Consider the following 27,994-nt stretch of genomic DNA (forward strand, 5'->3'; position numbering starts at 1 on the left):
CCAAGTCACAGCCACCGGGGGCCCCATCTTCCTCCCAAATCAAAGGCTTCTGGGCCCTGGCCTCCACCCTTTCCTATCCTATACCCAACCAGGCGAGCCCCGGAGGCCAGCCCCACGGCAGCTGGTATTGATGGGGGGAAGGAGCAAGCACAAGAGGACGAAGAGAAGAGAAGCATGATGCGGCCCAGGAAATGAGATACAGATGCACCTGCCACAGGCCTGGAGCTGGTTATTCAAAGGGGCTGCACACAGGAAGAACAGGAGAAAGGAACAGGAGGACCAAAAAGAGAGGGAGTGAGGGGGCTCAGTCCAATGTGTGTTTCCAAACCGCCGAGGATTAAGAATGCTGAAATGAACACATCCATAGGCCTCAAACAACAGTGAAAAACCAAGATGGAGCACCCAAAGCTTTTTTCATTATTTTACTCCAGAGGTACTTTCGATCTATGACTAGTTAATAGGTAATTTGTAAACTGCTAATTCACATCCTGCAGGTACAAAATCATTTTACAAAAATACTTTAAAAACTAGTAGATAACGTGTGTCCTGCTGGGCTATTCCTGGGAGGTGTATGTGGGCAGGTGACACCCGCCACAGAGCAGGGCGCCCAGCACACTGGGGGTTGCTCCTCCAACCCCAGCCTCCTGCCAGCCATTTATGCCCAAGTTCACTGCGTCTTGATTCTTCACCTTTCTCCTCCCTTCTGTGGCCTTCTTCTCACCAGTGACCCACCCCTTCTCAGATGACCATGCAGGATAAAAGAGTAAACAGACGGACTTCTTCGTACCTTTCTACCTCAGATGAGAACAATTCCGGTTCTCTGGAACATTCAGCAACCCTACTTCCCGTGGGCTTTTCTGATCCCATCATGTATCACTTCAAACTTAAATCTCCTTCAGTCCAAGTTTTCAAGTAGCCTTCATGTTATCCCTTGAGTAGTCCTTTCAGACTCAGCCCTTCAAGTATGTGTATTACAGTCTTTAATAACCCCCAGGAGCAAACCAACCACGAAAGCTGTCTTCTTATAACTGTTTTACAGTCCGTATTACTTGGAGCTCTGCTAAGAAAATACAGAAAGGAAAAATTCAGCTCAGTAATTAGCTGCGACCAGTTCTTAACATGTGCTACTAAGGAAAGTCTCTAGTCCAAAATTATTGCAATAAAATATTCAGTTCTTCTGAATGTCACCAGAAGATCCAGGGTCATGCACCAGACCAGAAATCCACTGTGATGTTGGTATACAAAGGATTATAATCCACAGAGAGTAATTTGTAAATACAACTGGTCAACCCATCTGTTCTCCAGACTCGTGACACCTGATGTAAGAGCTTCATCCTAAAGATAAAAAGAACAATGTAAATCGTAATGCAAGAATTTAACATATATTTCCATTGCTTTTTGCCTTGCCCCCAAATTTGACAAAAGCATCTTTGTAAATTATTGTACCTACTGGGTTTCCTACTGCAAAAAGTTAATTTTCCCCATCTGAAGTAACAGACACCAATGATAGCCACGTGGTCATGTGTCAGACCCCATGTTAAGACCCTAGGGACCAATGCACCCAGTCTACAGGACAGAGGATGCCCAGGTAACACCAATACAATGTGGTATGTGCCATCCACTGCTAACAGGGCTGGGGCTAAGCTTCAGGGGATCTAGGAATCCTCCCATGTTGTTGTCTGTAGGCAGGAGGGTACATAGCTCAGAGTCTCAAGCAAAGTTAGAATTTATGTAGAGGATGAATGAAGCAGCACCTGACTTCATGAGGGAGTCGAGGAAGGGGTGCAGAGAAAGGGAATATGGCCGAGGCTTAGAAGAGGAGAAAGGTGAGGGGAAAGGACACGAAGGCAGGGAAACCACCCTGTGCCAGATGCAGAGACATGCAAAGTAGCAGGATGCATTTCAAGAAGCAGCAACAACTCCATGGCTGGAGGCCCGGCACGTGGGGAGTGGAGCAGGTGGTGAACCAAACTGGTCTCTAGGAACTCTGGGTGAAAAGCAATACATTTCGGTTACAGTATCAGTGTGGATGGAGATCAGAAACACGGTGTTGAACTAAGTAAGGTCAGAGAAAAATGCAACAGTATGATTTCACTTATATAAAATTGGAAAACATATAAAACTAAACAATCTTTTGTACAGGGATACCCACCTATGGGAAAACAACAAAAACAAAGAAACAGCAGAAATAATTATCATCATCACAAGTAATTGTCACAAAAATCCAGGAAAACGTGACCTCTTGGGGTGGGAGGAAATGGGATTGAGGAGGGTTACACGTGTAACAAACAAATTGGGTGGGGGACACTACCACTGTTCATGGTATCAAGAATCTTCAGACTTTTCAAACAATTTATAAGTATCCTTCTGTATCTATTCCATAATTACTACTATTATTTTTTATTTTTTATTGTTTTTTTTTAAATTAATTTAGGTATTTGTCAGAGAGAGAGAGAGAAAGAGAGAGCACAAGCAGAGTGAGAAGCAGGCTCCCCGCTGAGCAAGGAGCCCAACGCGGAACTTGATCCCAGGAATCCGGGATCATGACCCGAGCCGAAGGCAGACGCTTAACCAACTGAGCCACCCAGGCGCCCCTTTTAATTTAAGAGAAGAAAATGCACCCCTATGGACAAAGACTAGAAAGATGCATGGAAAACAGAAGTTTTATTGAAGTCACAGATTCTAACAAAAGGGCTAAAGCCTTTTAACATTGTTTTAAAATATAAACTCTGACAAAGCCCTATAATATTTTAATATTGTTTTAAAATGTAGATTCCAACAAAAGGGCTAAAAGCACTTTAATATGGTTTTAAAATTTAGAAGGAAAAATCAGAACAAAGAATTGCAGATTCTTCAACTACGGCCCCAAAAAGAAGCGGCTTATCTGCCAGGATTCTTTGGTCAAAGGGCCAATTCCTGGGGCAAGAGAAGCACAGGATGGGCCTAGAACAGCTCAGCACACAGGAGCCCAGGGAAGGGGGCTCTCAAAACTAGTGTAGTTATGTCAAAGGATTGAGGAGGCAGCTTGAAGAAGATGCCCCTCGCCAAAGATGAGACAAACTGAGCACTGAAAGGAATATTAACTACATCCTGAAGGATGCTGGAGAAGAGCAACTCATCATTTTGAAAAATGAAAAATCAGTACTGATTCTGCCCCTTCATTCTGCCCTTTCTATAACAACCATACCTTGGTGTACTCAAGTAAGAAGGCAAGTCCTTTGCTGAAAAATCTATCTAATAAATGCAGAAGGCATGATAGAATATCAGAATTTTGCAATCTCTAACTGAATAATGAATTTATGCAATGAGCACCAATGGCTGCTAAGATCATTAGACGCTGATGGGGAACCTGGATGGGGCTGACAACACCTAAACCCAAAGATCAAAGCCAGAATCACAAAGACCCGACCAGACATCGTGTCTTCCTGTCGTGATACAAGAGCTACGTGGCACCAGACATGAAGTGTTCTTGCCCCCAAATTGTCCTGGATTCCGTTCAAGCCTCCAGGATCAAACTCCCAGTTTACAAGGTCAGAGGCACATATGAAGTTTTACTGCAGGGATGCAATTCACAAGATCCACAAGGTAGCAAATTCCAACAGACAAATGACCTGGTTTGTTCAACAAATAAAATGCCAGGGGAAAAAAAGTAGGGGAGAGGTAATGTGCAGATTAAGAGATTTCAGAGAGTTCATCTAAATGCAATGTGTGGAACTTGTCTAGATCCTGATCTGAATAAACCAACCGTCAAGGGGGGGAAGAAAAATTTATGAGATAATCAGGGAAATCCAAACACTAACTGGATATCTGATGATATTGAGGAAGTACTGTTAATTTTATTTTAGGAATGATAATGCTATAGTGGTTCTTCCTTTAAGACTTCCTATATTTAAGGATATATACCAAAGTATTTACACATAAAGTGCTGTGATATCTGATTTGCTTCTAAAAATCTAGTGGGGGAGGAGAAGAAGGTGGGAGAAAGAAGAGAGGACATGAGTTGGTAACTGTTGAAGCTAGGTATGTGGTACGTGAGGGTTCAATATACCATTCACTCTACTTTTGTGACTGTTTGAAAATGACCTTAATGAAAAGCTTTGAACAAAACAAACGGACTCATCTGATCGAATTCAGCAGAGTCCTTATTGACAAAAGACACTAAGCAGGTGCAAGCCTGGCATGTGAATCCAAGACTTACCGTTCTATATTCACCTCATTGCCTCTGTCTCTAGTATGGAAGATCATTGTATATTTACCCACTTCAGGCATTGGCCGGATTATTTTCATTCTATGAAGCTCAACCCTAGAAGAATAACAGAGTTCTTTTTTTAAAGTCTATCCTACTTATCTACCACCAGGCTCTTAAAAAAATCATTTGCAAAAATTTACACATATGCACACACACACAGTCACACAGAGTTTGATTATTACAATATTTAAAAAAAAAAAAGAATCTTCTTATGATGTTGGGCCTCAGGCAGTAAGTCCATAAAAGAATCACATTTAACATTAATATTGGGGTACAAAGGAGATGTGTCAATTTATAGTTTGTCATTTTCCAAAACACCTGAGAAAGTACTCATTCTAATTATTTTAAAAACATCATGACAAGTAGGAGAATCAAGTCTCTTCGGATGCCTAATTTACTTAGTGTTTCCTTTTTTTTAACAAAGACAGTAATGACCATTTAAGGTCCCAAGCTTAAAAGCCCACAAACGCAGGTATAAATCTAAACTTTGTTATTTACAGTCTGGGTAAGTCAGTTCATGATTCCGGGTCTTGGTTGCTTCTTTGTAAAATGGCAATGGTGTTATAGAGGTGATATGATAGGCCCAAATCAAACAGTCCACATGCAACATGCTTTGCAAACAGTAGCATAATATGGAAGTCCAGACAAGGGTGGTGCCTGTTGCCCAGGGGAGTAAATTAATGTTTAGTAAATAAATCTTAGCCAACTTTTATGCTCAAATCATTGGTTTATTCATAGCATTAGTCAAGAACCACGCTGGAGGTCAGGATGTTCTTCTCAAATGAAAGCAAAACTGGGGTCTCCCCTCTACCTTGCAACTGAGGAGGATCAAGAAGATAGAGAAGTTACATGAAATGTGCAAAATTCTATTAAGCATCCCATCTGGACAGTGAAATGGATTTGGGGAAGACAGTGGATACTGTTTATCTCTAGTCCTTGCTACTCTCGCCCTGAAACCCATCAGGTACCCTCTGTCTCCTTCACAAGCCAAGGCCACACAGGCTGCTCATGGGCTGGGCCATAAAGTGCTGTTGCCCATCACTATGACTATTCCTGTGGAGCCTTTGGTGAGGGAAATCCATTCTCTCCCGCCAGAAACATTCCAGAGACTCTCAGCCTAGACATGGGAACAAGACCAACATGGAACCCTGGCTCCTACATGCTAAAGCGATGGAAAATTTCTGGCAGTCACACATCTATTAATTCAGAATCCCAGCTAGGAAATTTCCTTTCTTTTTTTTTTTTTTTAATTTTTTTATTGTTATGTTAATCCCCATACATTACGTCATTAGTTTTAGATATAGTGTTCCATGATTCATTGTTTGTGCATAACACCCAGTGCTCCATGCAGAACGTGCCCTCCTCAATACCCATCACCAGGCTAACCCATCCTCCCAACCCCCTCCCCTCTAGAACCCTCAGTTTGTTTTTCAGAGTCCATCGTCTCTCATGGTTCTTCTCCCCCTCCGATTTCCCCCCCTTCATTCTTCCCCTCCTGCTACATTCTTCTTCTTCTTTTTTTCTTTCTTAACATATATTGCATTATTTGTTTCAGAGGTACAGATCTGAGATTCGGAAATTTCCTTTCTAAGAGGCAACAGTAGGAGGAAAGGGGGGTCTCCTAATAGCCCAAAGGGCCTTGTTATTAGAAGTCTGAAGATACTAGCCTCAGGCTCTTGCATAGTTATTTTGGGGAGTTAGGGATACCCATAACTCTCTAGTCACAAAACCCAAGGTGGGGGGGGGGGTGAGCTGAGAGAAGAGGCCAGATATGCTCCCTTTGAGCCCCCCGAGCAGAAAGTAGTCCAAGAAAATCTGAGGGTGATGCCAACAGCCCCAAGTCTGGCCCGGGAGCCAGGCCAGCAACTGCTCCCGGTGTGTGGGGCTGGCTAAGGCATAAGCACGAAAGAACCTCTTGGCCTGAGCCTGGGGGTGCCACTCCTCACAGGCTGTTGGCACTCTCTGCTCTGGAAACTGAGAACCGAGCCAGGATTCCCTTGGGTCTGGGGAAAAGCACGGCTTACAGCAGGCTCTCCGGCCATTTCCCTCAAACTGCAGTTTTGCAGCATTTTGGACCCTGTCTCCATAAATAATACCCAGCAGCAAGTCCAGAGACCTCCATCAACACTTCTGGTCCCTAAACACCCGGGATCCAGAAACAAACGACCCTCCATCATTTCTGAACTGCCAGTGGCGAACAGCAATCTGGGCCAGCCTGCCCTCCCCCTGCCCCCACCCCCTTCCTGCCCGACTCTGCGGCCTCAAGACCTGCCGGCCTGGCATCTACGGGAACTATCGGTAAGCGCAGGTTGCTAGAGCCACCAGTGACAGCAGAGCCCCGTGAAGGGGACCTGCCCCTGTTGTTCACCTGAGTCTGAGGTCATCGTCTTCGCCTCCCCATCCCCAGTAGTTGTTAGAGAATCCATTCACCTTGAAAAATTGCTCTCTGCTGAGGGCAGTGACACCCCCAAAATATCCGTTGTAACGTAACCTGGAGCAGAAGAGAGGAGAGACACGGTAACATTAGCACCAGGCCGTTTTGTTCTCCACACACTCTTCAGAAGTCTCTCGTGTCAGGGCTGGCATTCTAGGAACACGCTGAAGACCGTGCACTTTCATCCATCCACTCCTGCTTGACCTCCACCTCCCAGGGTTCCGGCCCTCCCTGTTGGCCCTTCTTTCCTCTGTCTAGATAAGCGCTCACATCCGCTCACTAAGCAAAGTGCTCCCCACCTATGACTGTGAATGTTTGTGTGCAGAGGCCTACAGAGGTACCTGTAAATGTGTACCACAACAGAGCTGAATGACAGGTTTCATCTCATGTGCCAATCCAGTGAGGAGTGATGGCGACCAAGGGCACTGGGTCAGGAAGGATCCTGAGGCTGCCTCCAGGTCCAGCATGAATGAATGCCCTGATGAATATACTGGTTTTTTACTTTTACTTTTTTTGGCGGGGTGGGGTGGAGAGGAGACAGCTCGTGCACACACTTTGTGTGCAAACTCCACTTCCGTGCATGCAAAGTTCCATCTCTGAGTCTGTGTCCTGGAGAAGCCAACACACCTCAGCAATCTTGAGGCTTCTGGCTTGGGCGACAAGATAGATGATACAGTCTTTCAACAGAAATAGAGTATATGGAACAATAAGAGGAAGACAGTAAATTATGTTTGGGGTAAGCTGAATGTGAGATACCCCTAGTGCTTTTGCTGGTGGGCAAAAGGACGTAAGATCCAAGTTCAAAGGAGAAAAGCGACAGATATGGCTTTGGAAAGAAGATGTCAAGAGGTGGTGGGTGAAGATGTAGGAGCAGGAGAAATTGCCTGAAGACCACACAGTAGGTGAGAGGAGGAGAGTGCAGAGGGTAGAGCTGTGGGGATGCCGATAAGCAAAAGGGGGCGGGGAAGAGATCAAGAGGAACGAGGCAGAGAGCATCTTTCAGTCGTATAGGACTCTGATGGATTATTGGCTGACAAATTAGCAAATCTGAGAAAAAAAGACAACCCTTGAATATAACACTGTAACAGTTTAGAAATGCAAATGAAGGCAGCTTAATAACTTGGATGTTACTGAATAAAAAGATACACACATATGGAGGATTTCTAATTTGAATTAACTTCAGTTCCAAGTGTTCCAGGACCAATTAAATATTTCCACTTTTCTAGACAAGAAAAACCAAAAGGAAAGACGAATAAACACGTAGACACTTGCCATCTAACAGGTGGAGTCCCAAAGGCTAATTTGTAGTTCAGCTGTTTGTTTCTATGTTCTGAGTATAGACAGGGAGGCCCTGTTTAACCCACAATGGAAATAGACTTACTTGTAACCCCTCAACCTAAAATTCTAGAAAATGGTATCACAACAACCTAAAATAAGCAAAAGGAACAAAGTGTTCAAAAGGCAGCTGTTACCAGCCAAGACATCATTCTTTTTTTTTTTTTTTTTAGAGATTTTATTTATTTATTTGAAGAGAGAAACACAGTGAGAGAGGGGACACAAGCAGGGGGAGCAGGAGAGGGAGACGCAGGCTCCCGGCCGAGCAGGGAGCCCGATGCGGGAGACTCTGGGATCATGACCTGAGCTGAAGGCAGATGCTTAACCGACTGAGCCACCCAGAAGCCTCTGGGAAGGCATCCTTAAGGCCCTGCCGACCAGAAACTTCATCAGAACACTGAATAGCAGCCCTGCCCAGACACAGCCTGCCAGGCACCAACAGTGGGTCACCAGGAGAGAACCGCCATTACTGATCTGGCCGTGATCGATTAAGGAGCCACTAGCCACCATGTGCAAGACAGCAAGCTAGACGTGGGAACAGCTGGGCCCTGCCCTCCAAGAGCTTCCGGTCTAACACAAGACACGAGCGTCATCAGGGTTCTGAGGAAGGAGATGGCGTGCGGGGGGGCAGGGGGGGCCTGTGAGGACTCAGTAGGTAGGAACATGGGGAAACTCCTGGTGGCCAGAACTCCACGAGGAAGAATGAAGAGAGAGACGAATGCGAGCCGCCTGGGAGCACCTGGAGAGCTGTGTAGCCGCAGTGGGAGGCACAGAAGGACACCGGCCAGAAAGAAGGGTCGAGGAACTCTCAGTTTCGCAGCTGTTTCTCAAATGGCAAATGTCTATGTGTTTGTCGATCTTTGCTTTTGGTTTTTCTTCATATCGGGAAAAGCATGACCACTTAATTGGCCCTGGAACAGTCTTATTTATTTTTAAAGGGCTGTAAGGCCCAAGGGGGTGGGGGGAATGTAGCGCTAAAATGACAGCAGTGTCCTTGTAGAAAGCAGTTAGGTACCAAAGGAATTCTTGGCAGTAAAATGTGCCACAGGCTGGACCAGGGCTTTATCACTGATCCACAGTCGTGAGATAAACAAGATTTATTTCTGGCCTCATCAGAGTCTGAGACAGCAGGGGCAAGTTCCTTTAAGTTCTTTCCTCTGCATGTGCATGAAGTGAAAACTTTTCTTGCACTTCTCATCACACTCCTGGGGCGGCAGTCACAATGATCAAAAGCATGTGCGTTTCAAGCTCTGTGACACAGTGTAACATAGTGACCAGCAGAGAGCAGACATTTAGCTGCCTGCAACCCCACTGCCCTCCGGCCCGCAACTAGAGGGATTTTGCCCAAAATAGCAAAGGTAAGAAGTAGGGGAGGGGGATGAGGGCAACTCCTACGTTACTTGGGACACAGAAGATGAGGCAGTTTACACGATACATACAATAAAGTAGAAAAATAGGAGGCACCTGGGTGGCTCAGATGGTTAGGCGTCTGCCTTTGGCTCAGGTCATGATCCCAGGGTCCTGGGATCGAGTCCCGCATGGGGCTTCCTGCTCGGCAGGAAGCCTGCTTCTCCCTCTCCCACTCCCCCTGCTTGTGTTCCTGCTCTCACTATCTCTCTCTGTCAAATAAATAAATAAAATCTTTAAAAAAAAATAAAGTAGAAAAATATAAATGACAAATATCCAGGACCAGAGGAAAAGTTAAAACAGAAGATTAAAATAGGAAATATATTAGAACTCTGATCTACAATTAAGATTCTTTTCAGCTTCTAAAAGAACCCAATGGATTTGGCTCAGAGCTTCCCACATCCAGATCAAAAGAAGAGACACACTCAATCACCTGATTCATATTAAGAAAACCCTGCCAGTTACTCAAAGAAGACAAAGGCTTTCTGATATCTAGTTACAGAAGAAATCACCTGATTCATATTAAGAAAACCCTGCCAGTTACTCAAAGAAGGCAAAGGCTTTCTGATATCTAGTTACGAAAGAAATGTCTGGCCAGTGACAATAGCAAATCAAAAACATCAAGATTCATGCAGGGGCTGTTTTTAGAATGAGCAGCATCTGATGAAATTGCTGCTTGTGGCCCTGAAGTTTTATTCAAAATTAATTTCTAACAGGAAACCCCAAGAACTTAGTTTCTTGTGGTCCAGCTGAATACAAAAAAAAATGAAAAATAAAAATCTAGAATCCCAATAAAAAGCCTTTAAACAATCCCTTGTGTCCACACTCCAAAAATAAACAACAAAAACAATCCTGTGTGGTTGTAATTTCTCATCACAGATGTGCAGAAAGAACTGGGCCACAGAAAGTTATCTATAGAAGGGTCCAAAGTACAGGTGTTCTGTGTTCTACACGGTGATACCTTATTAATTTTATGTAGACTGTTGACATGCTTCTGAAAACACCAAGGTACCCCAATATAATACGTTGCTCTCTTTCATGCACAGGTGGTTCAAGGAGACCAGAAAGCAAAACCTCCAGGAAAGGATCATGATAAAATTCCCCAAAGGAAAAAATCCTGCAATTCTCTTCCAGACTGCTCCCCTGCCCTCTGGTCCCACTGTCCCCTGCCAAATTCGGGAGCATGGCATCTCCTCTCTCAGCTTCTCCCCTTCGGCCTTGCTCCACCCAGTACACTAAAGGCCAGCCGTACTGAGCTTTTCCTGTCATTCTTCAGCTGTATCCAGGTGTCAGAAGCCCCTCAGTCCCTTCCATAAGAAATTCAAATTCCTTAGCAGACTGAACGAGGCCTGCCTAATCTGGCCCCTGCCTACCCCCATCTCTTGCCTCTCTTTCCTCCACCATCCCGGACATTCATTCTTGAGCACTAATAAACTACATGCATTTCCCCAAAACCATACCATGCTCTCTCATTTCCATGTCTTGGAATTCTACTGGGAAGCTCCATTGTTGCACATGCTAGAGGGGCCACGTTCCCTGGGGAAGAGCTTTAAACCCTTCCGTAGGTGTTTCTTAAAGACCCTGTGTGCCCACCCATTGTGGCTTATTCTAGGTATTTGTTTATATCCCACAATTTACATAGGGGTTGGGTTTAAAGCCAGTACCTAAGGCAAAAATAACCTGAGATGTAACTTTTGGAAATCTCTTACAGTCCAAAGTGAGAGACCTACACAATCTGAGCAGCACGGAAACGGAGATTAAGTGCAGTATCAAGGGACTCGTGGTTTCCATCTCATGTTCCCTTCCCGGAGTAGACAATGGTGCAATCGCCCGTGTTATAATTGTGTAATTCTCTCCCTGCCTCCTCCTCTTTCCCCATCATGACCAACTGCTTACAGTTGGATTTGTAGAAGTGCCAAACCGACGCACCTCCATGGCAGCTCTGTCTCCCTCAGACCCTGGGAAGACACCACAGTCTGAAAAGAAATGTCATGATCTCATAGCAGAGACCTAAAGTTCGACCTAAGGGGCACACTCTTGTTGCCTCCTGGAAGGGGAAGTCAGGATAGCCAGGCAGGTGACTTGAGTTCTACTCAGTGTGGACTTACTGGCAAAGTTCCACCAGGGGGGCGCCGTGGGTGGGGCTGGCTGTCATTTGCAATGCTTGGCCTGCTTTCCCTCTCCTGTTCGTCCCCTGTTGTCCTTCATCCTCTGCCAAGACTGTTGTGATTCCTGTTTTGAACTTAAGTGATAGGTCATGCATCATTTTTCCTATTCCTCATTTTTCTGTGATAGTCTGGACACTACGTCCCACACAGCCCTGATGACAACAGAGCGAGCTTCTCAGCCTGAGCAAGCCTTGGGCGGCGCCGCCTTCCCGCTTACCTGTACCCCGTGCTGTTCCTGCCGACCACCAGATGCTTGGGCTGCTCCTCACACTTATAGAGGTTCAAGTCGTTCTCGGGCACCAGGTCCACATCGTGGAATATAAAGCAGTCCCAATTTTCATCCTTGAGAGCTTCCAGATAGCCCACATTCAAGAGCTTGGCTCGATTAAACTTTTTGCTTCCAGCCTATAGATACAGAAATTAAAACTTGGAAAGCTCCAGAGATAAGGTTTCACACTGTGCCCCTCTCCAGCTCAGAGGCAGGAGTTGGAATTATTCTTCCCAAGTAAAAATCTGACAGAGTAGATGCAGTAACAGTAAAAAACCATTTGGTTTCTTTGTGTTCTTTCATATATACTTATATTCCAAAAGTGACAAACATGCCTTAAAATGGAGAGTTGTTTAATGGGTACAGAGTTTCAGTTTTGCAAGATGAGAAATGTCTAGAGACTGGTTACACGATAATGTGAATATACTTCACACCACTGAACCGTATACTTAAAAACAGTTAAGATGCACTCTTAGTGACTATGAACCGGGAGAGATCCTGGCAGGGCTGAGGACGTCGGAGCTCATCGTTCTCCCAGCCCACTGACTTTGCCCTGAAGCCCCTCAATAAAATGGTTTGATCAGAAATTTAAAAAAAAAAGTTAAGACACTAAATTTTATATTTCACAATTTTAAAAAAGGTCATGGCTTTAAACTACAAATAAAAATAACTCAGAATTTTTTTAAAAACATACATTTATTTATTCCACATAAAAGTATAAACCTTCTTTATACATTAGTCATACCAATTAGTGTCCTGCTTTACTGTCTAACTTCCAGCTGATCCCAATCTTACCGTATGTAACAAACTTACACTAAGCTTCCAAAAGACATTGCTTACAAGAAAAGACCAAGAAATCTGGACCTATAAACAGAGGTTATTGCTAATATTTCTAAGCTACTTAAAAGTTTCTTAGAATCACTGTAAGAGAATCCTGTTTTAATCTTTAATGGCAGAAGGTAATCCTTGAGGCACCTGAGTGGCTCAGTCAGTTGAGTGTCAGACTCTTGATTTTGGCTCAGGTCATGATCCCAGCGTCATGGGACTGAGCCCCATGTTGAGCCCCATGTGGAGCCTGCTTGTCCCACTCCCTCTACTCCCCATCCCTCCCCCCACCACTTGCATTCACTCTCTCTTTCTCTCAAATAAATAAATAAAATCTTAAAAAAAAAAAAAAGGAGGCAATCCTCATAGTGACCTTACAGAAGGGATTCATCACTGAGTAAGAAGAGAACACAATTCAAACAGTTATATGAACAAAGCTATAGTATGAAAAAGATTTTACAGAATTAATTTTTTCATGGCTGTTTGGATCATAACCCTTAAGAACAAATTCCAGTTTAATAAAGAGTTTATCATAAAGAAAATACAAGCAGTTCTCAAAAGTTACCACAGTATTTTCATGAAAAGAGTAACACCAAGCAGACATATTTTTCTAGTCACAAATATACTATACATTGGGGGTGCTGTCCTGAGTAAGAACTGAGAATGACCAATAATGTTAAAAAGAAAAATAATTATAGGGGTGCCTGGGTGGCTCAGTCAGTTAAGTGTCTGAGTGTTAGTTTTGGCTCAGGTCATGATCTCAGGGTCCTGAGATTAAGCCCCACTTCAGGCTCTGTGCTCAGTGCAGAGTCTGCTGGAGATTCTCTCCCTCTCCCTCCCCCTCTGCACCTCCCCCCCCTTGCATGCACTCTCTCTCTCTCAAAAACAAACAAACAAATAAATAAATAATTTTTTTAAAAAATTATAAACCAGTAATAGTAAAATTTTGTTTCAAATCCTAAAAAATGGGTGTATTATATATGCACATTGATTTCAAGAGCCCCCGTTTATTTTAAAGTATATACTGCAGAACTGCATCCTCTGATTTGTCAGAAGTTTTCCTAAAACATATATTACCAATTATAAAACAATATTAAACATGTAGTGAATGATTTTGTTGACATTTTTGGCATCTGTAAGGATTTGAAGGGAATTATTTGAATGGTCTGGGACAATCCTGGAAAGCTAGACATGGATATTTAAGTTGATGCCTTTTCTTTCGATAAACATTAATACCAAATACAGGCATCTCTACTTAGAGCTAAATTCTTCAAAAGCAGCCCAAGCTTACCACTTACAGTGCTCCTAATGAATCACGCTTCTGGAAGCCAAATAAGGGAGTCAAGAAAGTGAAAACTAAACATAATCCATTTGATATAATAGAAGTTATAGGCAGAAAGATGGAGACAGTCATAGAACCTCATGGCTATTAATACGGTAATCTGTCGGATCCTCTGCCTAGATCCCCACTGATTAGCCATGCTCAATAATGGAAAACAATTCCAACATCTCATCATGTAGCGTCTGGCAAAGGCAGGAGGAAATACAAGGCAAATCTCCAGGGAAATTCTTTGGGCGGTCATTGGCTAACACGGAAGGGCTCACACACAAAAAGCAGAAGAAAACTAAACTAAAGTAAACTAAACAGACTTCCTCCAGAGGTTCATTTAAGAGGCAATAAAATTTCCCAGCGTTTAGTCTGATTATTCCACACTCCGAGACAAGAATTTCCTTTACCCCTTTCATGGATAAATGAGGTAGGAGACCTTTTCTTTAATGAGTTTGATGCTCCTCTTACCCAAGAGACACCAATGGCCAAGTCCCTCAGTCTCATCCCAGAGAGAGAGGAGGACTTGGGGGGGGGGGGGCGGGCAGACCAGACCACTCACCTGGTGGATGATGTAGATGCCATAGTCCAGCTGCTGCCTCTGCAAGAAGGGGTGAAGGTGTTCTAGAAGGTACATCAAGTGTTTCTCTCTGTTCCGGTGAGGAATGAGGATGGCGACCCGCTGCAAAGCCTTACATTCCTCAGGGTGATACCGGCCTCTGTGCACTTGGGGATTTTTTGCCGCCACTTCTTCCAGAGTGAGATCTGGTTTGAAAACGAGCTTGTTCTGGCCCCCTACAATAAAAACAGGACCCAGGAAATAACCATAACTATCTCATCAAGGGTTGATGGGGTCCACGAGCATTTACCTAATGCACTTAGAACACTATCTGGCCCACGGTGAGGACCATAGGAGTGCTGGCTTTTATTATTATTACTTTAAAAGCCTCGTTCGGTCATGAACTGTAACCAGAGTCATGTGACCCAGGTTACTGGCTGCAAAAGGAAGTGACACATAAGAGCATTCTCTTGTGGCTGGGTAACCAACTCGGGGTTTCTGATTCATCCGTGAGGAGGAGATGTGTCCTGTCCCAGTGGCCCTGGTAAAGAGTAGAGGTCAGGGCTAGACTAAGTAACTTCAAATTGCTCAAATCCTCTTTTCCTTCTCAAAATTCCAAAGGAGGGTAAAGTCCCTTAAAAATCAGACGCATTCCATGGAATCAAGCTCAGGGGCAAGGCCATTTTCCCACTCTGTCCCTGAGCTCCTGGAAGCTATCATAGCTCACTGAAGATAAAACCATGAAAGGAAACAGCAACGAGCCTCACGCCTCACCCAGCACAGCATGCATGAGCAATATCCTAATTCTCCCGTTGTGCCCCACTAGCCGACACCCCCCAACGCTGCATTTGCCCAGCGAGTCTGGACACAGCCTGACTGGATGAAACCCAAGCCCATGCGTGGTGACCAACCTCGTGCAAGGCTTCGTAGATCAGGTGCAAGCCACGGGCCCTCGTCCTCAATCTGAATTAACAGGGAATACTGACTGATAAGAGAGGAGGCAGAGCTCTGGTCGGAGAACTCAGCCCTGCGTTTTTTAAACTCCATATACACCAGTCAGGCTGTAATATCTCAAGATGCTGGCACACTGCGCCCTCTCTTCTGGAGCAAGGCAGTCACAGGCCCTTCCAATGTGTAAGTCACCAGGCCTGGCTCCGTGGGACCACCCCTGCCCTGGCCATGGCTGCGTAGACCAGGCGCCAGGGTCCGTGAGGCGGTTGAAAGGCTCAGCCCAGCAGCACCAAGGGCAAATAACGGCTTCCAGCCACCGAGAGAGACTAACTGGCCTATAAGGAAGAGCCTTTCCTGAAGGTGTGAGGCACAGACTTGGCAGGCAGCGATGCCCGAAAAGCCACCAGTAGGAAAATGAGTTGTGTGAAAGGCAAGCTACCAGAGCTGCTGGGAGTAGGATGGTGCGGCTGCTGAGATGGTTTCCCAAACAGCCCATTAACAAGCCCACCATCTGCGTTAACCTAAGCCTCTATTCTTCGCCCCTGAAAGAGCCCCATGCAACCGGTCTGATACAAACGAGTCCCCTTGCTCACTTTCTCATTGTCCTAACTTTGTAGGTGCCCTAAACTTCTACAGTGCCTGCTTCCGCCCCCTCTATCAGCCTCCCTGCCCCGCCCACAGCATCTTCTCCAATTCTGTCCCTTCTCGGCCCATCTTAACTCATCACTACTTTTGTCACCCTCTTAATCCAGGGACTTCCTCAGTACTGGGTCACTGCCCATTTTATTTTTATGAATGCTTTTATCGCTTAAATACGTTGTGAGAATTTTGAACAAGGTAGATAACACAGTCAGATTTGCCTTTCAACAACTCATTCTCCCATCTGAACTTGTATCACTTGTGAGCAGAACAATTTCCCTCACAACACGATCAGGAATCATATTTTGGCTTTTCCATGACTGAGTAAAAAGAAGCAGTATGCCCCTAGGAACACAGTACAAGACTGTGATTCAATTAGGAGAGAGTGTCTGCAGGTGTTTGTTCAGCTAAGCGCAAGAAGCCACCCCCACGGAGGGCTACTTTAGTGTATGTACTTTTCTGAGAGAGAAGAATCTAAATCAGATTTTTGATGAACAAACAGGAATCCACCAGGCAGACATAGATTGAGGAAAGGCAGTCTGGAAAGAGGAAACAATTTAAGGCTCAGAGGAGTATCTGGAGAACTACAAGCACTTTGATGGTCTGGAGAATCAGAGGCCTGATAGAATCTCTGTGGGTTATTTCTAATATCACTGTGGAGTTTTTCCTCTCTAATCAATGTGTTCAATAAAACCAACTTACTGTTAATTTAAATAGAAAGGCAAGACATCCAAGGGGAATCAGAACATTATTAAAGAAATAAACACTAAAGACAACATTGAAAAACCCACTCGGTCTCGTCCCTTGACTCCATACTTTCAGCCAAGGGAATGTTAACAGATGTGACAGGAGTGGATTTCTCCACCTGTGCCCTGTGGATGTCAGGAGGACAGACCCAGGCTAGCTCATTGGTCCCAGGAGGAGAATGTGAGACCCATGGAGCAGAGCCACTGGCCTAGATCAACGGACCCCCAGTTCATCTGGCAGACTTGTGAACTAAATACATTCCCATTGACGTGTGCTTCTGAGGCTCAAGTGGCTTAGTAATAAAACTGGGTATGTTCATATAATGGAAGACGGACTGCACACAGCAGTATGGAGACATCTCACAAACACAACGCTGAACGACAGAAGCCAGACACAAGAGAGACCATAGTGCATGTTTCTAATTATGTAAAGTTTAAAAAACAGGAAAAATCTAATGCCTGGTGTTGGAATCTTGAAGTAAGGGTCATGACTGAAAGAAGCATGAGAATTTCCGGGGCTCTAGGGGATTCCATTTCTTAATTTACATACTGATCACACACGTATGTTCACTTTGTGAAACTTCGCCAAGCTGCACACTTCTGATTTTTGTGCTTTTCTGTACATATGTTATATTTAACTAAAAAGTTTACACAGCACTTGTAAACAAGAAAAAACGAAAAGCCTTACTGAGGTACGGAGACACAGAAGGGCAGTCTTCCAGGTCTGCTTCTTTCACGGAGTCTTCCTTCGTCAGAGTTTCTTCCTTCCCCCAAACCAGGACCTTGTTGAAATGAGCCATGAAGTCCTTTGCTTTAGGAATGTCTTGAAGAGCCCCCACAAAGTAGTTACCAGTGGCCCACCCAACAACTGTCAGACATAAGAGAAAAAGCAACAGTAACCGGACTTTGTAGGAAAGGTGGAAAGTCAGTAGGAAGCCCATGTCTGTTATTCTGTGAGCAATATGTATCTCTCCCCTTCACCGCAGGGAGGAAGCTTCAAGCTCAACTTTTCCAAGCCAACGGCAAACTTGGCCACAACTAGGGACGCCTGCTTTTGCTCAGTAGTTCTGCTCCAGCAGCCTCTGAAAGGAATCACAAAGACATGTTGTTTCACATGAAATCCTATCCTGAATGATTCACGCCATCACAGACTGAAAACCTATCCCCACTGGATCTTGACTAACAATAATGGGAGCTTTCCAATAGGGGCTTTGAGGTCAGAAAATCAGAGATTTCAGGGGCAGAGGGTTCCAACCATCTATACATCACAGGATTTCCCTCTGGGTTACCACAGGGGCTCAGTAATCTGTAAGACTAACGGGTAGAACTACAGTGCAGTGTTGAAGATCAGGGGTTTGGATTTAGACAGAAACTACAGCTCCACCACGTATCAGCCATGACACTTCAAGCCAGTCACTTAACTGAGCCTCAGTCTCCTCACCTGTAAAATGGGGATAAAAATGGTCTCTCCCTGGAGAGGTTAATGTGGGACTGAATGACCTAATGTATTAATACATAAAGTGTTAGCCCACCTCCGGATGTATAGTGAGCACCAACTAAGTGGTGACCATCACTGTTGTTGTTGGTATATTACTTCCCTTAAGTGACTCTAGACTAAAGATGGCCAACAGGTGGACACGGCGGGTGGCTGCCGCAAGCGCTACACTATTGTACTATTTCTCACTGTCAGTTGATGAACTGCCATTCTGATTTCATTGTACAGCATGTGGTGATACAGTATGAATTCACCTCTGAGAGGTGGCTATGCTCTTAGTTATTGACAAAAATCCAGTTTCGGAGGCCACAACGTGGAGGCCCACCCTGGACCACAGTGAATGCACTAAGGTGATGAAGGCTACTTGGCAAGGTCCCCGGGGGGAGAGCCAGAAATTCCCCTCACATCCTCCCTGTGTGGCCACAACCACCTCTCTCCTCAAATTCTAAGCGTGTTATCACAGGGGTGAAGAAAATGCTAAATACAGCCAGGGCAGCGATCAAATTCACAGCCAAACACATCCTCAGTTAAATGGATAGGATGGAGACCAAAATATTTTCTGTGCCAGGTAATGACACGAAAAAGGTATGATTAAATGTTAAGAAACAAAAAGGCAAACAGAAATAAACGCTGTATGTGTATAAGATTACCACTAAAACTATAGAAATAAGAAAACTCTAGAAAGAAATGTAGCCCAAAGCTAACAATAATTGTATTAGGAGTATGGGATTAGCTGGGGGGGGGGGGGGGGACAGGGCAAAAGGGGGGGGGGGGAAGAGGGCAAAGCAAACTCCCCGCTGAGTAGGGAGCCCGACGTGGGACTTGATCCCAGGACCCTGGGATCATGACCTGAGCCCAAGGCAGACACTTAACCGACTGAGCCACCCAGGCACCCCGTGTTTGCTTTTTTAAATTAGACACAGGGATGTGGTAATTCGCTGTGAAAAACAAAAACAAAACAATCTTAGCACCTCTCAAGATAGTCCCCTACTTACTGAAGGGTAGTATTCCAAAAATTTAGCTCTAGGTTAGTTCGAGGGATACCTAGAAAGCATTTCTCTCTAGATTCAATGTTATAAATGGAGGTTAGGTTTCTGGGTCAAGCCACAAAAGAGAAGATTTGACTCAGGAAGCAATTAAACAGTATGGCCTGTGTTTTGGGTCTTGCAAAAGTATCACAAGAAATTGATGCTGAAGGCAGTAATAACAGCTAATAAGAAGAGTGATTTATTTGTGCATTTACTCTGTGGCATGCACTGGGGTTAAATCGCTTGTATTAATTTACCTAATTCTCATTCTCAGCCTTGCAAGGTAAGAATCATTAGTCTCTTCATTTTATAGGGGAGAAAAATGAAGGTTTAGAGAGATTAAGGAACTTGCCCTTGACCACACAGTGTAATACTAGTTGCAGGTATACAATACAGTGATTCAACGCTTCCATCTCATTCTTGGAAAATTTAGACTGAGAACGTTGTTTTTCTAAGAGCTGCTTATGGAGGAATAGTCCCCTGACAGGGAGACTCCCTTGGCTGAAGAGGCTTCTGACCACAGAAGTACTATGGTGTTAGAAGCAGAAAAGGACCAGAACTCACACAAGTCCAGCACCCTGTCCTGTTACAGAGGGAGGAAGAGTTAAAGAGTTAAATCTTTAGAGAGATTTAAAACCCACCCAACCAGGAGCAAGCTGGGAATAATCATAGACAAATATTGCTGAACTGCAGCCCATGGAATTTGGCCAAAGATAAGAAATTTATTATAAAAGCAAGGAGCCATTCTTACGGATTACTTAATAATTAGCCCCTCACTGCTAACTAGGCTTCTTGAGATGTGGATCTAGTTAAAAATAATCACTTCCCCTCTTTTCTAAGCCTTAGTGCCATCCTCAAAACTGACTTATATAGGGAGCCAGCATGAAGGAAGCTCAAGTATGAGGTCTCCTTGGTTTCTGGGAGTAAACATGTGAGGTGTGAAGGGTCTATAACACCGGTCCAATGGTCTTTCAAGAGACAGCCCAGCCTGCTTACTGGCTGAGTGACTGAGGGCAACCCCTCTCACCATGTTTATCAAGCTATTAAACATATATTCATATTATATATATATACACACACACATATATACAGACTTATCTTAAAATGTTGCCATAAGAGGGACACCTGGGTGGCTCAGTTGGTTAAGTGTTTGCCTTCGGCTCAGGTCATGATCCCAGGGTCCTGGGATCAAGCCCAGCATCGGGCTCCCTGCTCAGTGAGGAGCCTGCTTCTCCCTCTCCCTCTGCCTGCCACTCCCCCCGCTTGTGATCTCTCTCTGATGAATAAATAAATAAAATCTTTAAAAAAAATGTTGCCATAAGAATTTAATGAGAGAATGCAACACACCTGGTACATTGCCAGGAACATAGTAATCACTTACCAATGTGATTCACATTCAAATTTTATCAGACTTCTAGCCATGATAATGTTATCTTGGGAATTACATATTAACATACAGGTAATTTTTAGTTCCCATTTCTCTGTTATTTCCTATTTTTCTCTTAATGGGTTTACATTACCTTTACAATTTAAAAAATAATGATTTTCAAAAGAAAGTTCTTTCTACGACAGGTAATTCTTGGTTAATGTTTGGGAAAATGTCACTAGACTGGACTTATTTATAATAACATATAAGTAATTGAGAGACCTTGAACCTCCCCTTGAAAAGAGTTTTCTTTTCTACCAAAAAAGTGACAGGAAAATTCTGACCCTAGACAATAAATTCAGGAAATGTGAAAGAAGTTATTTTAGGGCAAGACTTATTTTCTAGAAGTCAGCCCTATGGTTCAAAAGGATGTTTTCATAAGTTTTCTTTTTCCTCCTCCCAATTCAACCAGTCTTTTCTGAGCATCTGCTATTTTCAGGCATAGTGCCAGGCACCAAGGGGATAAAAAAGGGAATTAAGGTAGCATCCTTACACTTAAGAGTTTATTTCAATCCTTTTTTAGATTTTAATGACTGCTTTTTTAAAAAATATGCCAGCCCCACCCCTGAAAATGGAGGAATAGATGAAATAAGATTGGCAAAATACTGAGATGTATTGAAACTAGGTGATAGGTACCCAAGGGTTCATTTTCCTTTTTCTCTCTACTTTTGTATGTGCTTGAAATTTTCCATAATAATGAAAGAAAAAAATCTAGCAAGGAAGATAAGCCATAACAAAAGGTAAATCAGCATGAGTACTAAGTATCATTTTTGCACCATGGGGGAATGGAGGGAGGATACCAAGTGTTACTTCATAAATATTTCCTAAGCATTTATCACCAGGAAGAAAGGGTGTGGTCTTCATTTAGCAGCTAAGAGTGCCAACTCCCCGTTCCAAACCCATCTGGTTTCCAAACCCATCTGCAAGCAGAAGGCATCTCAGAGTGGGCATGATGTGGCCCCAGTAACGTGATCCTACTCGCTTGGGCCTCTGGAGCAGCAAAGGGGAAAGGCTGATATTTTGCTACTCTTTTTACTCTTGCAGAGTTCCTGAGAGTAGGAAGGTTGTCCTACCTTCTTTGGGCCTCTGCTATTCATCTCCTTTACCTGGCTTTACCTGGCTTCTGAGTGATCACTGCCCAAACCCCAATGGTTCCCTGGGTGGGAATGTAAAGATGACAGCCACTTACAAGTACAAATCATCTAAATTCAAAGACTGAGCTCCAAATGGCCAAAATTGGAAGCATTTGAGCAAGAAAATAATGATGGCATTGTATTTTAACCCACAGAATAAAATGAATATCCATGAGTCCATACTGATACAAATGATCAAATAAATAAAAGGGAGGAAAAGGGCAGTTCTTACAGGAAACTCTCAATTAATAAGGAAGCAGGAGAAGGAAAAAAATCACCACTAGGCAAACACCACTGTAAGAATTGTTGCAGACAAGATCCGTCAATGGGTATTAAAATTAGTAGGTGAAAATTTGAGGATAAACAGAGTTTGTATAGTCTCAAAGTATCTCCCCCAAGATATTTACTAGTTGCAAAGGGAAAGACAGTAAGTTTACAGTGGAGAAACACAGATTTCACCCTCACTAAGTGATAAGGTTTAGTATTACCAGTGATATGACCTATCAACCTCATGAATTAGTGATATTTTAAATTCCACAAAATAACTAATCAGCACTCTTCAAAAGGGTCAAAATAATGAAGGACAAGGAAAAACTGAGGAACTATCTCAGATGGAAGAGACTAAGGAGAAATAACTAAATGCAATGTAGGATTCTGGATAGAATATGGGAACAACAACAAAAAATTATTAGGGAAATTAATGAAATTCAAGTAAAATCTGGAGTTTAGTTAATAGTTTGATAACTGAACCATGGTGATGTAACGGTCTAATATTAGGGGCAGTCGAGGGATTTCTCTGTACCGTGTTTGCAACTTCTCTCTTAATTAAAAATTAAAAGTTAAAATTTTAAAAGTCAGAGACTGAGTATAATCCAAGTCAACATAAGGCAGTCAAATTAACTTCATTCTCAAAGAGAATCAGTTTTTTTTTTGTATTCCTGGACCTCAAACTGACCTGATACATAGCAGTAGCAGGTGCTGAATTTGGTAAATAACCGACGATCTAGAGTATACTAGTTGAAATACATGAAGACTCACCATCGTCCCAGGCAACTACTAAAAACTGATGAGACAGGAGGGAAAGAGAAGGAAAAATAAACATTAATAAAGAAGGGAAAAAATTGGGGAGCCGGGGTGGCTCAGTCGGTTAAGCAGCTGCCTTAGACTCAGGTCATGGTCTCGGGGGTCCTGGGATCCAGCACCACATCGGGCTCCTTGCTAAGTGGGGAGTCTGCTTCTCCCTCTCCCTCTGCCTGTCGCTCCCCATGCTTGTGCTCTCTCTCTCATCACTATCTTTCTCTCTGTCAAATAAATAAAATCTTAAAAATAATAAATTTTTTTAAAAAGAAGGGAAAAATTAAATGGGTCTAAAATTCCATTTTGGGAACATTTAAAACCTGAAAAAGGCTCACCCCCACGTTAGCTCCCTTCGGTTTACTAACACCATCACTTTTCTAAGGGTAAAGAGCCCCCTCTCTAATAAATGGCACTTTCTCTTGGTCATGCCCACCACTTTCTGCTCCTCTGCCACTGAATATTCAAAAGCAGGGCTTCTCTCTCCTGATTCTGAAAGGAATTGCTGCTTCCACTGTCGCTCCCATCCTGAAGCCACAGGGCACCCTGGAGCAGAGTCCCTGACTCCAGGCAAGAGGCTGCTGGATGGTCCCGCATTACCCATTTCACAGCAGCCAAGAGTTGCCACAAAACGGTCAGGAAACATGAAGTAAATTTAACTAGCAAAAGACTGAAATTGTCTTATATAGCAAATGTTACGCAGCATAACAGAATTCAAAAGAATTTCTGATGGGGGATTGTAATGGAGATTCATGGTGTACTTGGGCGTCAAGTTCAGGTACCCCCCCGAGAGCCCTGCAGGGGGGGTCAGAGTTCCCTCTCTGAAGTCATTAGGGGCACACCAATGAGAAGGCTTGAGAAGGCCTAAGGAAGTGGGGAAAACATGGCTCTGAAGTCACAAAGAGCTGAGTTCAAATCTTGTTACCAGATGCATGAATGGCTTTAGGTGACTGACCAAAATTTCTGAGTCTGTTTTGCCATTTATTTAATTTTTTAAAAAGATTTTACTTATTTATTTGACAGAGAGAGAGCACAAGCAGGGGGAGCAGCAGACTGAGGGAGAGGGAGAAGCAGGCTCCCCAATGAGCAAGGAGCTCAATGCGGGACTCGATCTCAGGACCCTGCGATCATGACCTGAGCCTAAGGCAGCCGCTTAACCAAGTGAGCCACCCAGGTGCCCCTGCCATTTATTTAAAAAGCCTGTTTAGTATGTGGTTCCAAGAATGCTTCTAGCAAATACAGTGGGGAATCTATTAAAATTACAGATTCCTGGGCCCTACTCCAGAGCTAAGGGGTCAGAACAGCTAGGCATGGAACTCAGGAAAAGGAATTTTTAAGAAGCTCCCCAGGTGATTCTTGTACCCATTAAAATTTGAGAACCACTGAAATGAGAGAATGGGCCTAGAATGCAAGTGATCCTTCAGAAATGTTCATTTTCCTTCTAGTGAGGACAAGTAGTAAGAAGATCTGGGAGGGGCGCCTGGTTGGCTCAGTCAGTAGAGCATGTGACTCTTGATCTCAGGGTTGTGAGTTCAAGCCCCATGTTGGTGTAGAGATTACTTAAAAATAAAATATTTAAAAAAAAAGAAAGATATGTAAAAATGAGATTGTTAAAATGCATTTGAATAGCTTTTGATTCCATCATTTAGTAATTTATTCTAAGGAAATAATCAGAAAGACAGACTACAATATTCAAGCCAACATTATAAAAATAACCAAAAATTGAAAAGAATCAGAATGTTAACAATACGAAGCTGATTTAATTAATTACAGTACCTCCATATGCTGGAACATATGCTTTTATTAAAAAAGTGTTGAAAAAACTTAACTACATGGGGGGTGCCTGGGTGGCTCAGTCAGTTGAGCATCTGCCTTCTGCTCAGGTCATGATCTCAGGGTCCTGGTACTGAGCCCCACATAGGGCTCTCTGCTCAGTGGGGAGTCTGCTTCTCCCCTCCCTGCCCCACCCCCCACCATTCATGTACGTGCACGCGTACTCTCTCTCTCAAATAAATAAAATCTTTTAAAACATAAAACAAAAAACAAAAAAACAAAAACTTAACTACACGGGAAAGTGCTCATGATAGCAAAGTGGAATAAACCCCAGAATATAAAAACGTACATATACAATTCCAATTATTCTCTACATGTATGGTGTGCATGTCTTTTAATATAAAATGCCAAAAAGAGTGACTGGTGGTTATTTGTTAATTATAAGATTAGGGAAATGGTTTTTTTTTCCCTGTATGTTCTAATTGTTCTAAAGTTGTGTTTTTGTGATCAAAAAATTGTTCTAAAGTTGGGTTTTTGTGATAAAAAACCAATGTTTTTTTTCCTGATAAAATGACTATATAGATTTTCTTCAAAATATATTAAAATTTAGAGATGACACAATAGACAGGATTATAACTTTCAGTTACATAAGTTTGGCGGCAATTCATTCATATAACTTTTAAGGAGATCTGTTCTGAAGAGGCCCCAACAAGCCCAAATCTAAAACAAACAAAAACAAAAAACCTCAGAGGCTGTCAATAATTTCCAATGCCAGAGAATACTGCAGTCTCTGTTTTAAATTCCTATTCCTAGGTTCTACTCCCAGAGATTTTTATTTCAAAGGTCTGAGGTGATGTCAGGGGACCCATATTTTCAACAGGAACCTAGGTCTGTTTGAGAAACCACTGTCCCCTGATGGCTTAAAAAAAAGAGACTAAAACCACCACTAACTTGCTTTTTATGTTCCCACTCTGAATAAAAGATCTTCGAAGAGATGGTTAGCTCTCAAATTATTTGTATGCATCTCTGGAAAAAGCACCCATTATTATCAGCTCAGTTTAAAGTAGATACTAAATACTTATTCTATCAAGTGGCATATAAAATACAGTAACAGAACTCGTTTTATTGCCCCCCCCCAACAAGATTACGGGGTCAAACAATTCAGTACTCTCTAACAGATGTTTCTAATCTGATCAAGGCACACAGGCAGGAACCTGAAAATTTTTTGCAATTTCGTGGGGTTTAAAGGCCAACCTTGCTCTAGAAGATAAAATTCCAAAAAGATAAACTATGGTCCAATCAAGCATTATCTACTCCCCTAGAGACACATTCCAGCACTCCTGCCCAGCCCTCCCGCCTAGGATAGCACTCCACCCCTCTTTTTTAAGCCCAGTATCTCAGCCTGGGCCCTGAATAATATTCATTCCTATCCAAGATTCCTTGACTTTCTTGTATCTCCAACATGTTATCTTCCTTTCTGAAAAAATTTAGAAATTAAAAAATTAAAACACACACACACCCCTCTCCTCAATCCTCAAATTACTATTTTTCTTGCTCCTCCTTTTCATCACCAAAGGGCTGCAGAACTCTCCCTGTGCCCTGAGCGCCTCCACGTCCTCAACCCTCTCCCACTCTTGGAACACTTTGCAACCCAACGCACGCCCACTTTGTTACTAACTGCTCTCCTAAGGCTAGCAATCCAAAGGCCTTTTCTCAGTCCCAGTCTTTCTGGACTTTTCTATTCTTTTCAAACTAGAGTTAGCTCTTATCTAATGGAAGACCGATCCACAGACACCGATCTAAAGACGGGGGACGGACTCAGAGCCCGACTCCAGGCAGGTGTCTCTGAAGTACTTTAAAATCCAGGTGACTGACAACTCGCCGGCCACAGCAGGCCCCAGGCTGGGATCAGCTGATCGGTTTCCTAGGAGAAACCCTGGGAGAAAGGGCTCCAAGGAGGAAGGGGCTTTTTCACGTTGATTAGCCCGCGGGGAAAGAGGTGCTGGAGGACGACCCCAGATTCGTGAGACGACCCCTGAATCGCTCCCCACTTGGCAGCATCTCGCCCGACTCCCCCGCCGACAGCAGAGGGAGCGCCGCGGTGGCGCGGGCACCTGAACCGGTGCCTCCCCTCCCGCTAGGCTCGGCCTCCGCAGGCCCCCAGTCCGGCCCCACCGCTGGGGCTGAGGCAGGACCGCCCCACCGAGCCGGGCCGCACCGCGCCGGCCCCCGCGCGCCCAGCCCCAGCGCGCGACCCACCGCGGTGCGCCCCACGGCGATGCCCACGCCGCCCCCGCACGGGATTGCGCGTCCCAGGCGCCCGCGGAGCCCAGGCCCCAAGTACTCACCACAGACACGGCCGTAGCGAGCACCTCCCACAGACAGAGGAAGCGAGAGGGGCCGTGAGGACCGCCCCCGCCGCCCCGGAGGAGGTCCCCGAGTGCAGGCTCCGCCCCCTGCCCGCCCCGAGAGTCGCGTCGGCCAGGCCTTGGGGGCGGGTCTGCCAGTTTCTCTGCAAGCGTGGCGCTCCACCCCCAGCCCCACGGACCCCACCCGGGCGATGGAATAGTTGAACTAGGAGGGAGAGAGAGGGGTGGACATCTTGTCTTTTGAGAGATCTTAAAGCCTTGTGCTAATAATACTGAGCTAGGTGCTGGGTGCGTCCCACATCCATCCCCGTAAATGCTCACAAAGCATGGGTTAGTTCAAAGAGATGGTTAGTTCTGGTTTTACAGAATAGGAAACTGAGGCTTCAGAGGTTAGTAAACTTACCTTACATCACCCTGGCAGCTTTCAGCTTTCTCAACTACATAATGTACCAAATTACCTGCCTTTCCCATTTTGCAGGGCGATTAAGAATATTAACTGAATAAATTGTGAGAAATCCTAACTTCTTCAAAGATATCATAACAGAAACTCAAGACAGAATCATATTTATAACTAAAGATTTAAGTGAAAAATCATGGTGGGTTCTGCTTAGGCAGGCAGAGTAGCAGTCCAGATTCTCCAGGGCACCCTGCCACGCACGGGAAAGTAAGAGATTCTCCAAGAATTACCCCAACCCAAAAGGAACAAACCATGGGAAGAACCAGCACTGGGCCATTGAACTCTAAGCAGGAGATCTAGGGCTTTGCTGAGGGCACATGGAGAGCTTCTG

The 27,994-nt window shown here is 44.1% G+C and overlaps 1 protein-coding gene across 2 annotated transcripts; it reads right to left on the bottom strand.

Annotated features, from left to right (window-relative positions):
* On the bottom strand, positions 1–27,269 carry B4GALT4 (beta-1,4-galactosyltransferase 4). 2 transcript variants are annotated; one of them, XM_032406610.1, is made up of 7 exons: positions 27,186–27,269; positions 17,597–17,990; positions 14,576–14,808; positions 11,811–11,998; positions 6,618–6,740; positions 4,199–4,303; positions 1–1,335 (listed from the first exon to the last, which is right to left on the bottom strand). In XM_032406610.1, exons 2-7 carry the CDS (start codon positions 17,847–17,849, stop codon positions 1,203–1,205), a joined length of 1,035 nt encoding a protein of 344 aa, XP_032262501.1. In that variant the 5' UTR covers positions 17,850–17,990; positions 27,186–27,269; the 3' UTR covers positions 1–1,202. The 2 variants fall into 2 exon arrangements, with proteins under 2 accessions (XP_032262501.1, XP_032262502.1); XM_032406611.1 differs by lacking the exon at positions 27,186–27,269 and adding an exon at positions 22,946–23,012.
* Positions 27,270–27,994: the final 725 nt, after the last annotated feature.

This window comes from Phoca vitulina, unplaced genomic scaffold (genome assembly GCF_004348235.1).
Source record: "Phoca vitulina isolate PV1807 unplaced genomic scaffold, GSC_HSeal_1.0 scaffold8, whole genome shotgun sequence".
In the NCBI taxonomy this organism is placed as follows: Eukaryota; Metazoa; Chordata; class Mammalia; order Carnivora; family Phocidae; genus Phoca; species Phoca vitulina.

Coding starts and splice junctions, on each gene's coding strand:
- B4GALT4 (XM_032406610.1), bottom strand. CDS start 17,849: ATGGGCTTCCTACTGACTTTCCACCTTTCCTACAAAGTCCGGTTACTG. Junction 6,741..11,810: donor AGGAACAGCACGGGGTACAG/GTAAGCGGGAAG, acceptor CTTCTGCTCCAG/GTTACGTTACAACGGATATT. Junction 1,336..4,198: donor AATGAGGTGAATATAGAACG/GTAAGTCTTGGA, acceptor TTTTATCTTTAG/GATGAAGCTCTTACATCAGG.